General features: G+C 43.2%; 1 protein-coding gene across 1 annotated transcript; it reads left to right on the top strand.

Annotated features, from left to right (window-relative positions):
- Positions 1 to 10,741: 10,741 nt before the first annotated feature.
- Positions 10,742 to 13,150, top strand: LOC308362724 (neuropeptide FF receptor 1; the record flags this gene model as incomplete). The annotated part of the gene is made up of 4 exons (XM_080835451.1): positions 10,742 to 10,763; positions 11,421 to 11,741; positions 12,046 to 12,145; positions 12,352 to 13,150. The coding sequence occupies 4 exons, from the start codon at positions 10,742 to 10,744 to the stop codon at positions 13,148 to 13,150; spliced, it is 1,242 nt and encodes a 413-aa protein (XP_080691577.1).
- Between the last annotated feature and the right edge of the window lie 1,430 nt (positions 13,151 to 14,580).

Below are 14,580 nucleotides of genomic sequence, written 5' to 3' on the forward strand. Positions count from 1 at the left end.
GAATCAGTGGCGGTTCTGTGTGTACTGCTGCCCTCAGTAAATGCATCCATCCGACAGACGGACACACACACACAAATGTTAGACAAACAAGTACACTTCACAACATGTATCAAGTGTGAATCACTTCTCACCCTCCCTTGTTTTTCCACAGTGCCAATGACATGTCATGTCATGTCTGAGATTGTAACCCTCACACCAAATCAATGGAGCCAAGTAGACTATTGCAAGGCTTCTGTATCAGTAGGAGATAGGAGGCTTTTGACTAGGGTTGGGTACCGAGAACCGGTACCAATATGGCACCGGGACTATACAACCGGTACCTACCCGGACCGAAATGTCACGCAGATTTCGGTGCTTCCTTTCGGTGCCTGAGCCGATTGAAATGAATAACAGCAACAAAGCATGCAGCTAAATGAACAAAACTTACGTAAAATGTTGTCTTATAAACAGGAATTATTTCAGGCTGCAACATGAAACATGGAGGCTGGTTCCAAAACAGTACAAAACTAGCGATAGCTAACTAGCAGTAACGTGAGTGGCGTATGTATGTATGAGTATGATCTGTACAGGGGCGGAGATCCCATTTCATTGCAGGGGGGGACAATACATGGGAACATTTCAGATAGTAATTCCGGGGGGGGGACATGAAAAAAATTTACGAGACCTAGCATAACGTAGCTGCTAAATACCGAATTCTCTAATAACAGTGACAAACAGAATTTCAACGTCAGTTTCCCTAAACGGCAATATGTCCTAACACGAAATATCTACTCACAGACAAATAATGTTGAAAGTTCAAACGCAAACCAAGGCTCTTCAAGGAGGAATTCAGCCGCATGCAAATTAACGTCTTCTCTACTGCCCTGCCCAGCCGTGTGAAGTTCATGAGCCGTCCATTGAGTTAAAACTAATAAAATCGGATCATGTTCCCGTGATAATCTCAACGATCTCCGCTGGGTTGGAGGAAGTAGTCCAACCAATATATATAGCACTTGTTGTTTCTCTACAGCTCACTAATGGTGTGTCAAACTTACTCTCATTAATCCAGCCTACTGATTTTAGCTTAGCCTCCTATCTTGATCAAATTATTTTTATTCAGACTTTACACAACTTTCATGACCAGAAATATAAATTGGCCAGCGATTTAATTCGTTTTTTTGTTCATTTATTAATGTAGGATGGTCGGAGCAAAGCCTCATGGGAAATGCCTTTATCAAGTGAATGTAGGGAGATGACTGTCAGAGAGAGAGCAGGTGAAGCGGACCTGATGGAAACAATGAATGTAGACATATTCTCGTATTTATTATTATTTTATTTGTTTAAATCCCAGGAAGTCTGTAGAATTGAACCAGAAACGTGCATATGCGTAGAACCTATTCAGTCTTGTTGGTCTGAAATAAAAAAAGCACGGAGGTGAGACACTCACTAACTTTGCCTCAATGATGGGGGCATGCAATAGCCCACCGGTCGGGTTAATACTGGTACTGCCGTTGTTGTAGTGCAGGCGAGAGAGGACGAGAAACAATCTCACAACCTGACCATGTACTGGGCAGATGACTGGAACACGGAGCTGTAGCCCCGCCCTTTGGAAACAGCATGTGAACCGAACCACTTTGAGGATTAGGGGGATCATGGTTTTTCAACAGTTAAAAAGCACATTATTTTTCGTTTATAATAAGCACGCTTGTGTCGACGTGCGTTTGTTTCATATTACTATTTATTTATTTTTTATTTTGTTGGGGGGGGACAACTTTATGCGAGGGGGGGACGTGTCCCCCCCGTCCCCCCCGGGATCTCTGCCTATGGATCTGTATGAATGTTTTTTTTATTTTGTTGCCAGGCATATTTCGTGGGTCACATTTAAAACTGCCCCATCTCCCAATGTTAACTTTGTCCTGTGGCGCTCACGCTCATTGGTGTTTTCATAGCAACAGTCTTATGACAGTGAAGCAGGCAGCATTTAACAGCGCAAGCACAAACAGAGCTCACCATCAACCTTTTAACAGAGAAAATAGCGAAAGGTTAACGGTCAAAAGTGTGGCTGTATTTCGCACAAAAAGATTCAAACACCGTGACGTGCAGCAAATGCAACAAAACAATTGCGTCTAAAGAGGGGAGAGAAGGCAAGAGTCCTGGGCATATCTGCAACCGCAAACTAACTTAAACGGTAGGTACCGGTTGAAGCCTATAGCCACCGGGCAGTACACTTTCACGCACTCTGGGCCTGATTTACTAACAGGATTGCGCCCATTTTTGGCGTAAAATAGCGGTCGTAAACATAAAACGGTATTTAATAAGGGGGCGCAGCGCATATTAACGCCTGTGGGTGTGAACAGGGGAGGTTACGTGGACGTGGGTGGTAACGCAGGCGTGAACCGCACTTTAATGGGAGGAGAGAAGGTAAGTGCCCCTAATGATGTATTGCGTGGTATTTACTAAACTGCCTGTCGAGCGCACGTCTCCAATTTGCGGGATAATTCTCCGCCTCATAAAAGCACGTCTTAACCAGGAAGCGCATTTCCATTGAGTCTGAAAACGTGATATGGCAGCAGTTATAAGAGCAATGCGAAGAAAGACAGCATGCACAGAAAGAGACAGCGCACAGAAACCATTTTTTCAACTCGTATAACACATTTTCAATTAAGCGAACCACAAATCATTAGATGGTACAGGTTAACCAGCCACGCAATACTTAAATTACTGGACCAGATCAGAGAGACATCTAACCCTCCACCTGGCGATCACATTCCATTCCATCAGTTGTTAAAACTAATTTGCAAATATTGGCCTCCGGATAATTTCAACCAGTTATAGCATCTGCAGTTGGTATATCTCAGCCTTCACTCAGCCAAATATTCACCCAGGTGCTCGACGCATTGATACGGCGCACTTGTCAATACATTTCCCCACTGCCATAGCTGAAATTAGAGACATCAAACAGGACTTTTCTTGAAATCGCAAACTTTCCGAACGTAATCGGAACCATTGATTGCACCCACGTCCATATATATTGTAGTGAACCCATGTCCCTTGTAGAAATAATTAATCTCGCCATGTACACATCTATATTGTTATAATAGACAGTTTATGCATTAATGCCACCAATAGCATATTCTTTATAATCGTGTTCCTTTAAACATCTCGCTGTAGGTGATGGCGGGCATTCAGCAGCACACACATTGAATCAGGTTCAGTGGTCGCATGTTAGTAAATCAGGCCCTCTGTGTGCTCAAAAAAAAAGTAACAAGATTAACTATAAACAAGATAGAAAAGATAGCTAGGTATAAACAACTCAGAAAGTTGTGAAATTTCATGAAATAAATGCAAACTAAATAATACATGTTTGACTCCAAAGGCAAATAAGCTCATAAATTTGAAGCTGTAGTCTGTAAAGAGTGTGTGTGTGTTTTGTATTTATTTATACTAGTGCAGTGCCCGTAGGAATTATGCATTCTGTAGTGTTAGCAGACGTAGGTGTAGCTGTTGTTCAGTGCAGAACTGAGAGGATAACCTGACGACGTGGCCCAACATAACTTACAGAGAGATTTGCGCGTATTTCCTGGACTCCATAGCAACAGATGGGAAAGCAATGGACAATCTGAAAGCCTCCGAGGCTTATCAATATAAGCTACCATTTGTAGCGGTGTAGTACTCCACTCTTGCGTTGTGATTTTGATTGGCACCCAGCCGTTTATTAATACACTCTGACAGGTTTAATGAATACAGAGCAAAGGCGATCACACACAGTATCTTCGGAATGACAGCCTCTCCAAGCCAGGGTAAATGCAGACTGCGGTTTATAATATTGCAATAATGAGAAACCAAGTACACACGAATTATAACAGATACATCGGGACACTAATACATCGGAAAACCTCTCTCATTGCGTCAGTAGATGCATGAATAGAAAGCTAACTCTTATACAAATACATCAAACTACAATATACTACTTAACATGGTAATGAGAGTTGGATACATGCCAGGCTGTTCTATGACTATGACATCATTCACGTTGCGCGGGTCCGCGCCTCTTTCTCTGAATTACTACACTACCCATAGTGCCTCACTACCCATAGTGCCTACGGCAAACGATAACCCATAGTGCCTACGGCAAACGATAAAATACAAATATCTCGCGAACTATGAATTCAGAAATCTTCAAAATCAAGGATGCACAGGTTCATGACATGCGTAAGCTACATGCGAAATCTCATAACTAACGTAACTAACATCAGGGAGATACGCCCTAGACTGACAGACACACAGAGATTTCTGGATTTATAGATACATTTATTTAAGCATACTGTAAACTGTTGTTAACAGTTAATATAATATTCTAGTTTGAAGCTGTAGTTTGAAGCCAAGTGTTTTATATGTATTTATATTCATAGTATACTTTAAACAGTTAATATATTGTTCAATTTGAAGAAAAAAATTGGCCTTGGCAATAAAAAAAGCCTTTCTTTAATGTCGTCAATCCTCGATTTGTGCTTTTTCTTTTTTAAGTATCGGTTCAGGCACCGTTTAGGCACCGGTATCGTTTTAAAAGTATCGGTTAAGTACCGGTATCGGAAAATACCCAAACAATACCCATCCCTACTTTTGACCCTGTTGACTAAAGTGTGTACTCGGCATGTCACTGTGAAAAATTCAGTTGGCCTGTGAATTAACCCCCCCCCCCCCCCCCTCCTTTCCTGTCAGAGAGGTAGCCAGAGTAGCAACGGGAGAGCCAGAGATACCACACCAAGAGGGACTGTTGTGAGCCTTGACTGTGACACAGACAAAGATGCTTCTGTTAACAAATTCTATTTCTGCCAATTTGTACACTCAACTGTCTTCAGGCTACATATTATTTCTGCACGACTTCACCTCACACTGTAGAAAGGGCCCATTGCCAGTCTGTTACCAATAAACATTAGGCCTACCACTAGCTCAAACTGCTCTGCTGAGGTCTTTATATCAGGTTTGTTATAAGGTACTGTCTGCCACGGTTTTGGGTTGTGTTTCCTTAGTTTTAGTTTTTTGGACTTTTGTTCTGTAGTTGTCATGTGTGTGTTGGTTACTCTCTGAACTTCCTGTGCTGCTGTTCTTGTTAACCATGTGCTGTCCCTGAGATGGCCAGTTCCTGATGCAGCCCTTGTACCACACACAGCCACCTGCACATCTCTCCACCTGGGTGGGCCATCGTCGACTGGTGAGCCTATCTCTCTCTGAATGTCTGCCAGTAACACGAGATCCACATGCCTCTGATTGTCTGTGTGTAGTTGTTGAAGATACTTCTCTAGGTTATTTCTTTCAACTCTCAAAATTCCTGTTTTCTCTTGAGTTGATAAAATCTTCACAAACTTATATGGATCCTTGTAGAAGGCAGAAGAATGTTCTTTCTTCTTCCTTCTTTGTCTGAGGAGCTGCGCCTTCCTTAGCCTTGTCACTCTAGTCTTTACTTCTGCCTGCAGTACGCTATAACCTTCTCTCTGTTCATTATCTGTTCGTTTCCATTGCTTTTTCACCTGCCTCCTTTCTCAAATCAGCTTTTCTATTTCAACCTGTTGCCTTGAGACTTGGCTTGACCTTGCTTTTCCTTCTTAGCTTTCTGACAAACGCCATATCTTTCCATGCCATTATAGATGACCTCACCCATGACATTCAATTTATTCTCTGGTGTACCCTTCAATACTTCCTAAATTAATTTCAAATCATAATTGATGCAATTAAATGCCTTGACTTCAGAGGCCCCTGGCCATATAACCTTTGGTTTCTGCCCTGCCCTCTTTGTCCGTGCTGTTAGCCATCTGCAGAATGCCCACCATTCTATACAAGTGGGACAGGTCCTCCTTCCACCGTAGCGCGGGTATTGATATCCTGTGTGCTCTGGTGCTGAACCCACCACTGGACTTAAACCATCTGACTTAAGCTATAGTAGCTGTAGTTTTGGTACCATCCTCAAATTCATTTTGATAACATATGGTCATGTGAAGGACAGATAAACACCTGTGTCTTCCCTACTAGCCATCCAAGATATGCCCTATGTAATTCTGTGTAGCCGGCTAGAGCCCCCTGCAAAAATGGAAGAAAAGCTTTCACACATATGACATTGCCAGCTATACTGCCAAAACACACCAGTTAGTGTGTTGGCAAGCTTCTATCAGTGTCAGCTGGGCTGTTGGTGTTGTTTGGAAGGTTTTTGCATGCCTTTTAGGCAGTTAGCTTACTAGTTTTGGAACAGAACTCCCTATTGATGCTTAAAGGTAATCTGCCTCTACCCTTTAACAGTGTTGTGATAATGCCATAGCTCCTCTCTGTGGAAAGATCGGCACATTGCAGGCGTTATCTTTTTCAGTAGGCAATTAAGACTACACATTTTTTTTGATGGCATACTATTAAAAAGCTGGCCTTTTGGTGATAAGAGCTGTAGCCTACTTGGAGAAGGTACCAATATTGGGCTCTGTTGGCTTAATTCAAAATGCGAAAAGGGAAATATCTGATGTAAGGTAGCAGGTATTAAAGAGCAAATTTCCTGACCATCCCTCCCGCCCAAACAGGGCGCAAAGGAATCGCAACGCTCTTACCTTGCACTGACTGAAGTGCTTGGCTACAGATGAGTTCGCGTTGTCATCCAGTCATCCTCTGGCTGATAAAGCTTCCGATCGAAGGGTAATTACCACACTAGTGTGATTTTTGCTGAAGAAAACTTCTCTACATTGCAGAAAATCTCTACATTGCAACGCTTCGGTTTGATGATGGATTGACGTTTTTTCCTGTTCGGCAAAACTGGTATAATCCCTCAAAGTCACGGAGGACTTCAGCGCAATCTGATGGCATGAATAATTTTTCTTAAAATTGTGTTTAATCCTTCCTTAATCTTATCTAAATTTTACCTACGGGATCAAGTAAAAGGACAGTCGCCTGGGAACATGTCATCGGACTCACATGAAAAAGGTACAAAGTTGTGTTATTTTAAAATATATATAAAAAAACATTTTTAAATGGGCAGGTGTAAGATTGGACCTAGACCATCATTTATATGAATGCGCATGTGTCGGTTTTAAGGAGACTGAATTAAAAACATGAAATCACCTGAAAACATATATGCATAACTTAACATTTCCCTTCCCATTTTATTCCATGATGACGCAGTTCTGGCCCATTTCATAACGTGTATTTTTGGATATGGTTTTAGTACTTGTTGATCCGGCTCCTCTTGGAGGATATCTTGGCAAATATCATCTTAACCTATTTATTCTCCTCTTAGTTCTGTGCTGACATACACTTGAGGTCTAAAACTCTATTCCGTGAACTTCTATTCCATTCTATTCCATTCTGTGGATTGTAGGTCTCCAAGCTGGCATTCCATGGCCCCTCTCTATGGAAAGCTCATTTAACAAATACGAATCTGAGACGAACAGGCACACCCTCATAATCAAAGGTGCTTTAACTGGCCACAGCTACTACAAACTACTAAGAGAACATTAAGATTTGCTGTTAATCCTGCCTGCACAGCAACAAGTACTATACATTTAGTGTTTATAATACATTTCACTGATGAACAGCAGCCCACTTGTTATTCAGTTTCACAGCTTACATTTCAAGTAGTACATTTATATCAGTTTTTCATTGATTTTTTCTTTAATGTTAGCAGACAGTTAGCAAATAATTGATTTTGCCTTGAGGAAATATTCTAGAGCATAAATGTGTTCAATACATAAATGCTGATTGGGCAAATATGTATCTTTTGCAATTGAAAAATGGTGATGACTTTCAAAGGCGTTGAGTATTTTGCAAGACATTGTTTGTTTATTGCAATTTCTGTATGTTGAGTTTGCACAGTCTCTCTCTCTCAACACTTTCAAATATTGGCCCTCGTTCTCAGTTTTTCACAGTAGCTCAGTCGCTAATTGCTACGCAGCAGTTGCAGCCTATGGTTGGGGATGATTGAATGATGGTTTCCAGCCCATTTCTTATATCAGCAGCTTCTGTCTTGATCTCTGTGGTTTCTATATGATATGATATCCATAGGATCTCAAGGGAGCCTGAATGCAAATATCAACCTACTGCTTCTAAAACTTTTCCCTGTGAATGCCAATGCAATGCCCCTGCTGTGCACATTTTGCACCCTTCATTAGCTGAACACAACTGCTCTGGTGAATCAAGGGATTTGGGGAAACACTGAGTACAAATGGGAGAGCAATGACTAAAGCGAGATTTACAGTCTTGCATTTTGGACGGAGAGGGACACTTGGGCACGCCTTGGCACGCCTTGGCAACACCTTCCCCCAGGTGGAATGCCCATCCGAGCCCCTCGGAGAGCTGGACGGACACAAACGTGCACCTCCTGATTTTTCGAACTTTTCGGATAGAGGAGGATACCCCCTTGGCTGTGATTGGTCCACTAACGACATTATTTCCCAACAACATAATTTCCGGGGTATAGTGCCCGATCCCAGCAGGAGCCTGACGGCAATTAAAGAATTTTGTCCAAACTACCTGCCTACCTTACTTACTTACTTACTTACATTGCAGACACACGCTAGGCATCGGCTATGCCTAAATACAACTCACGTTATATAAACCCCTAAAAAGAAGGGTCGATTATTCGGTCGATTATTCCTCCCCTTTAATAATACCAATTGGTATTGTATTGGCGTTGGAAAGCCTGATTAGTCACCTTTACAACGAGGTACAACTTGTAAGGATTTACTACACCAGCATTGACTAGAAATATGTCCATACAGTAGATTTCCCCTCGTTTTGTAGTGTTTTTAACTCCTTCCATTATACCAATTTTCCACCTGTAATCGCGTTGTCACACCCAGGCATAAACAAACTCCCGCACACAGGAAGAAGGCTGTTATCCTAAATATGATTTATTTTATTGTCAAAAATGCTAAGATTAACGTGTTAACTTACAGCCAACACCATTGTATTACAAACACTAACAACACACACACATAATGAGAACATAATAATGTCCTCTATGTGTTTCAAGATGCTTCTCACAAACCCTCTAATCCTCCTCTCATCAGTTTAGAGTTGCTGTAGCAGGTCAGCTAGCTCCCTCTGGTGGGAGAAATGTTACAGTGTAGTGATGAGGCCGTCTGAATGAAGAGCATTGCAGCTACACTGACTTGCAGCTCACCTGTTTTCGGGCTAGAGATGCTTCCTCAGCTGGATGTTTTTATGTCGAATGTGTGTGTGTGTGTGTGTGTGTGAGAGAGAGAGAGAGAGAGAGAGAGAGAGAGAGTGTGTGTCTATGTCCCGCCGTCAAGCAAGGCCACTAAAGCAGTTCCTTGTGGGGATGAATGAAAGAAGAGCTGCATGACTAGCCATGAAACAGACTGATAAGTGAAGGCTTTAAAAGCCATTAATAAGCTAACTCAAATAGGAAGACTAAAATCCTCCACACTTTTTTGTGCTTTTCTTTTCTTTGTGCTACTTGGTTTTGCTCTGATCCTGTACATATTGTTTCCAGTAATTACTTTCTGGGCTTAACTATGTGTAGTCATTGGAGTCTTGTTTATTTCATCATATTCACCTAACCCTTGTTCCCTTGCACTTTTCTTTTTCGCCTCCTCAGTGGCTAGGTTTGGCTTGATTTGCTCTTGACAGCTCCTAACAAGTGCTCTGGTTTAACAATCTTGGATTTTTTAATTTTTTTTAATGGGAATTGGTTTTCTACAGTTCTGCATTTCAAATTACGCATTCAGAGTAGACAAGGTTTCACATGATCCCAAATATAATATCTGGTAAAGTCTAAGCTAAAGCAGTTTTTTAAGATCAGTAATCCTTGTTTAAAACAAATTAATTAATCTGGAGGGCTGTTAATGAAAAAGATGCACAATGTATTGTGTCACCCACAGTAAATGAGGTTGTGGTGCCATTTATTTCACACACAAAATTCTGTCTCATAAATATTTAGCAGAAATGATGTGGCTGTGGATGTGATCTCCTTGAAGGTTAGCATGTGCGTGTGATCTCCTTGAAGGTTAGCATGTGTGTGTGATCTCCTTGAGGCAGGGGTGCAACTGCCCAGTGTCAGGGGGGTATGCAGCAACAATTTTGGCGCCCCCCCACACACGTTTTTTTTTCTTTTCTTAAACAAATAAATAAATAAGTGTGCCAGACATCATCATGTATGGGCTTTAAATAATAAAGGTTTATTTTAAACTCACTACTCGTAGCCTAGTTCTAACTGCTTGTGTGTTCAGCGGTCATGGCGCTCACGCTCCCTCTTCTATGTCAAAATTCTATTATGGAATCTTAAGAGATGAGGCGCCTACTCTAGCCTGTTTAGTCCTCTTAAATGTTATATAACATTAAGGAAATGCAGAAATGATTTAGAAACGCACAACAGCAGCTACGTATAGAAAATTCCCCAAACATTTTAATTTTAATTTTTTTTTACCATCGCTTTGGCGCCTCCATGGTGCGGCGCCCCTATGCGCCGCATACAGCGCATACCCACTTTTTGCGCCACTGCCTTGAGGCTGCTGGGTCTGCCAGTGCCACTTTAAGGTAGATTGCTTTAGAAGTGCAAGTCAAGTTAGGCTCAGACCCCCTAGCATGACTACAGTGGGAAAGATAGAGGGGGGGGGGGGGGGGGGGGGGGCAGCTGAGTGGGAGAGAAGGCACACAGATGTCTTAGGACCTGTCGGATAAACCCTGCCTCCCCATGCTGGAGTGGTGCGGTGCATGGCCCTCTGCCAGGAGTTCTGCTGCACAGAAAAAAACTTTATCTCTGACGATGCCCAGCACACCTGTCCGAGGTCCGTATAATTAAAATGCTCTTGATTACTGAGGTGTGGAGAGAGTGATAGCTGAGAGGCAAGCCACGCTCCGGTGAATGAGGATCTTGTCTGAGGTGTGGAGGGTTGGACAGCTTATCAGGAGGGCCAATGCTTAGGTCAAGCAGAGAAACACAGGGAACAGGAGAGTGCGGGGAGTGGGAGTGGAGGAGGAACAGGATTAAGTGTGGATATGGATTTGAGGGTAACTGAGGTGTGAATAGAGAGGGGAACAGGAACTGTGAGGGGTGGGGTTGGGAGTGAGAGTGGAAGAAGAATAGGATTAAGTGTGATATAAGTCGATATTTTCTTTTGGTCTCTCATGTCAGTCACCCACTGGCAAATGGCCACTTATGCTCACTATCATGGTCCAAATTACCAATGATTGGGTTAAATGACCTGTGTGGCTTTCTCAAAGGGGAATCAGTGTGCAGCCATTCAGAAACCTTCTCATTGATTGAGTAAAATGTCACATCAAAAAATATCTGTTTTCGTGATAACGTCGTGATAATGAGCCTGGCCATACCACATATCAGTTGTCTTTTTGCACATTGAACACGGTTTGGGCTAAGATTAAACCATAATCTTGTGATTTAAAATTCTCGTATTTTTGGTTTTGTGCTGTTTTGTTTGTGGCAGCGTCCACAGATGTGCTGGACATGGAGGTGGGTGCCATCGAAGTGATGAGGGCGTTCAACCAGGTGGTCACCAACGAGACAAGCAACTACTCCTTCTCCTCCTACTACCAGCACTCTCGGCCGGTAGCGGCAGTCGTTATGTTCGCCTACATCTTCATCTTCTTCCTCTGCATGATCGGCAACACGCTTGTCTGTCTGATCGTGGTGAAGAACAGGCAGATGAGGACCGTCACCAACATCTTCATCCTGAACCTGGCAATTAGCGATCTCTTGGTGGGCATCCTGTGCTTGCCAATCACACTTGCTGACAACTTGATAACAGGTGGGGTCAAAGAAAAATTGTAGATGGGTGGTACACTGATTTAAATAGTTTATTATATTAATGTTGACACCTAGATTAATTTCAGTTGTTATAAATGTATACCACTATTTATTTATCTAACCATGAATATTCAGTAGCCACACAAAGAAAGGAAACAAGTTAGTTATGTAAATTAGTATCTTCCTTCTGGGACATTTTGCTCTTGTTCCACGGGAAGTTTACCAAATAAAAAAGAAAACAATTTGACGGCTCATCGTGAGGCAGATGGTCGAGCGGTAATAATATTCTGCTCTCCATTCCCCAGGTTGGCCATTTGATGAAGTGGTTTGTATAATGAGTGGACTCGTACAAGGAGCATCTGTTTCCGCGTCTGTGTTTACCTTGGTGGCCATTGCCGTGGAAAGGTCAGTGAGGTGTTTATTCCCAACTCCCAAAGTAAAAGCAAAAGTTTTTTTTAAAGAGTCACAGTGTTATGACTTTTTCAGCACAACATAGAAATAATGAATTTGAAGAATTTAAGAAGTAAATGCTGCTTCTTCCAGACCCCAGTGTGTCTATTGACCCCTTTATTTAACCCTTTTGTTGTGTTTCCCAAATATCTTCCTCGCAGGTTCCGATGTATTGTCTACCCATTCCAACAGAAACTCACCCAGAAGCAAGCCATCATCACCATCGCCTTCATCTGGACCTTAGCAATCATCATCATGTGTCCTTCCGCCGCCACCCTGACGGTGACCAAAGATGACTTTCATTTCATGGTGGACGTCAACAACAACACCTACCCACTGTACACCTGCTGGGAGGATTGGCCCGACCAGAGCATGCACAAGATCTACACCACAGTGCTCTTCGCGCACATCTACCTCGCGCCCGTCACCATCATCGTCATCATGTATACGCGCGTGGCCGTCAAGCTCTTCAAGTCGCCGGTGCAGCTCCGGGAGGGCCGCGCCGAGGAGGACAGCCGGCGCGTCTACCGCCGCAAGATCAAGGTGATCCACATGCTCCTGATCGTGGCCATGCTCTTCACCGTGTCCTGGCTGCCACTGTGGACCCTCATCATGCTGACGGACTACGGCAACATGACACCGAGCCAGATCAACATGGTGTCGGCGTACATCTTTCCATTCGCTCACTGGCTGGCATTCTTCAACAGCAGCGTCAACCCCATCGTGTACGGCTACTTCAACGAGAACTTCCGCCGTGGCTTCCAGGCGGCGTTCAAGTTCCAGCTGTGCTTGGTGGAGCTGCCCAGCATGGTCAATGCCAGGAGGCCCGGCGTTGGCCGGCACAACCGGGTGTTCATAGACAGCCAGCCCGAAGAGCCTCAGGCCAGCTCCAGCGCCAGGAAGAAAGAGTTCTGTGGCCAGGAGAAGCGGGACGAGCTCGTGCTGGAGGACATGGACTGAGGGCTGTGTGCTGTGGGCTTGTGTGAGAAGGTGATTTTCCCCCCTTCTTACCGTGACTCAGAAGAGGAGTTTGGCCATAATCTGTGGTGGACTCCCCCACCACAATGGTTGGGTCTGGGCTCCCCATGGCAGTGGTTGGACCCAGGAGACCTAATTGGACCAATTTAGCCCAAGTGGCTGCCCTATTTATAGGGTGCCTCACACCATGAGGGGGGAGCTTTTGGGAGACACAGGCATGAGAGGCCGTGAAAGGCATACAAGAGCAAAAAACACTTTCCTGCTGTTAAGTTAAATATATCTAGATGTTTTGGTGCTTATTTATTGTGCCTAGTTTCTGTGCCTGTTTTTTTGCCCAGCTTGTGCCTAGAATGTGCAGGATTAGGCCTAGAATGTTCCAAACAGGTGCCTAGTTATCTAGTTACCTGAGTATGTTGAGTACGGTTTGTATTTTGATTAATGTGTGCAGATTTTGTGGGTACATGTTTTGGGGTCGAAACCAGAGTTCCCCCCTTGTAAAGAGCCACCATCTCCTGCACTGTGTTTTTCCCCACTTCATGACCAAGTCCAGTTGTCTACATCCCAAAATGTGAGGTGACGCCTCGGTCCCTCACAGCTAGCTCTGCTTGCTCGTCTTGGATCACCTGGATGTACCTCATCATGAGATTATGGTAAAGTTTGTGTCTCAGGAACCTGTGACATGGGAGACGATGTTTCAGATAGTGGACAAAGACTGAGATGGTGAACAAAGACTGAGATGGTGGACAAAGACTGAGGTGATGGAATCATCTGGAAGTGTAAAAAGCTTTACAAGAGCTATTGTGAAGACATGTCATGCTGCAGGCTGGACATTCTGTAAAAAAATCACATGGAGTGTTGCCTTGACTTTGTTCAAGTGATGACATCATCCACATGCCAAAAGCCACATGCCACTGTTTTAATTGATGTTCAAATTGCAGCCTAGACATACAGAACAGCTAGTTTGAAATGCTATACATTGATATTTTAAATATTTACGAGGAGATATAATTACATTTGAACTTTGAGTATGCAATCATTGATAGAGATTATTTCCAAACACTGTTAATGACTTAAGAATATAATAATCAAGTGACTTGTATGAATATATTCCTGTGAATTATGTGCTTATGAAAGAAGGAGCACAGCTTTTCTCTGTGTGTGTGTAACTAGAATATTAGGTGCCACTAAGTCTGCATATGAACAAGAGCATGTTTAGACCAGAGGAGATAAGAAAGGAACTGTGCTTCTTCCGACCTTGTGCAAAACTGCCATCCTTGCAAGACAGGGAGCCTCGGACGTGAGAAATCCACCACGTGATCGTCCCTGCTCAAAGCTAAACTTCTGACTATATAAACTTTGTGAAAAGAGTTTATCATGGCTTCACTGTCAGCCTCGGCTGGGAGGGGAGCCCA

This window comes from Sprattus sprattus, assembly GCF_963457725.1.
Source record: "Sprattus sprattus genome assembly, chromosome: 3".
Classification (NCBI taxonomy): Eukaryota; Metazoa; Chordata; class Actinopteri; order Clupeiformes; family Clupeidae; genus Sprattus; species Sprattus sprattus.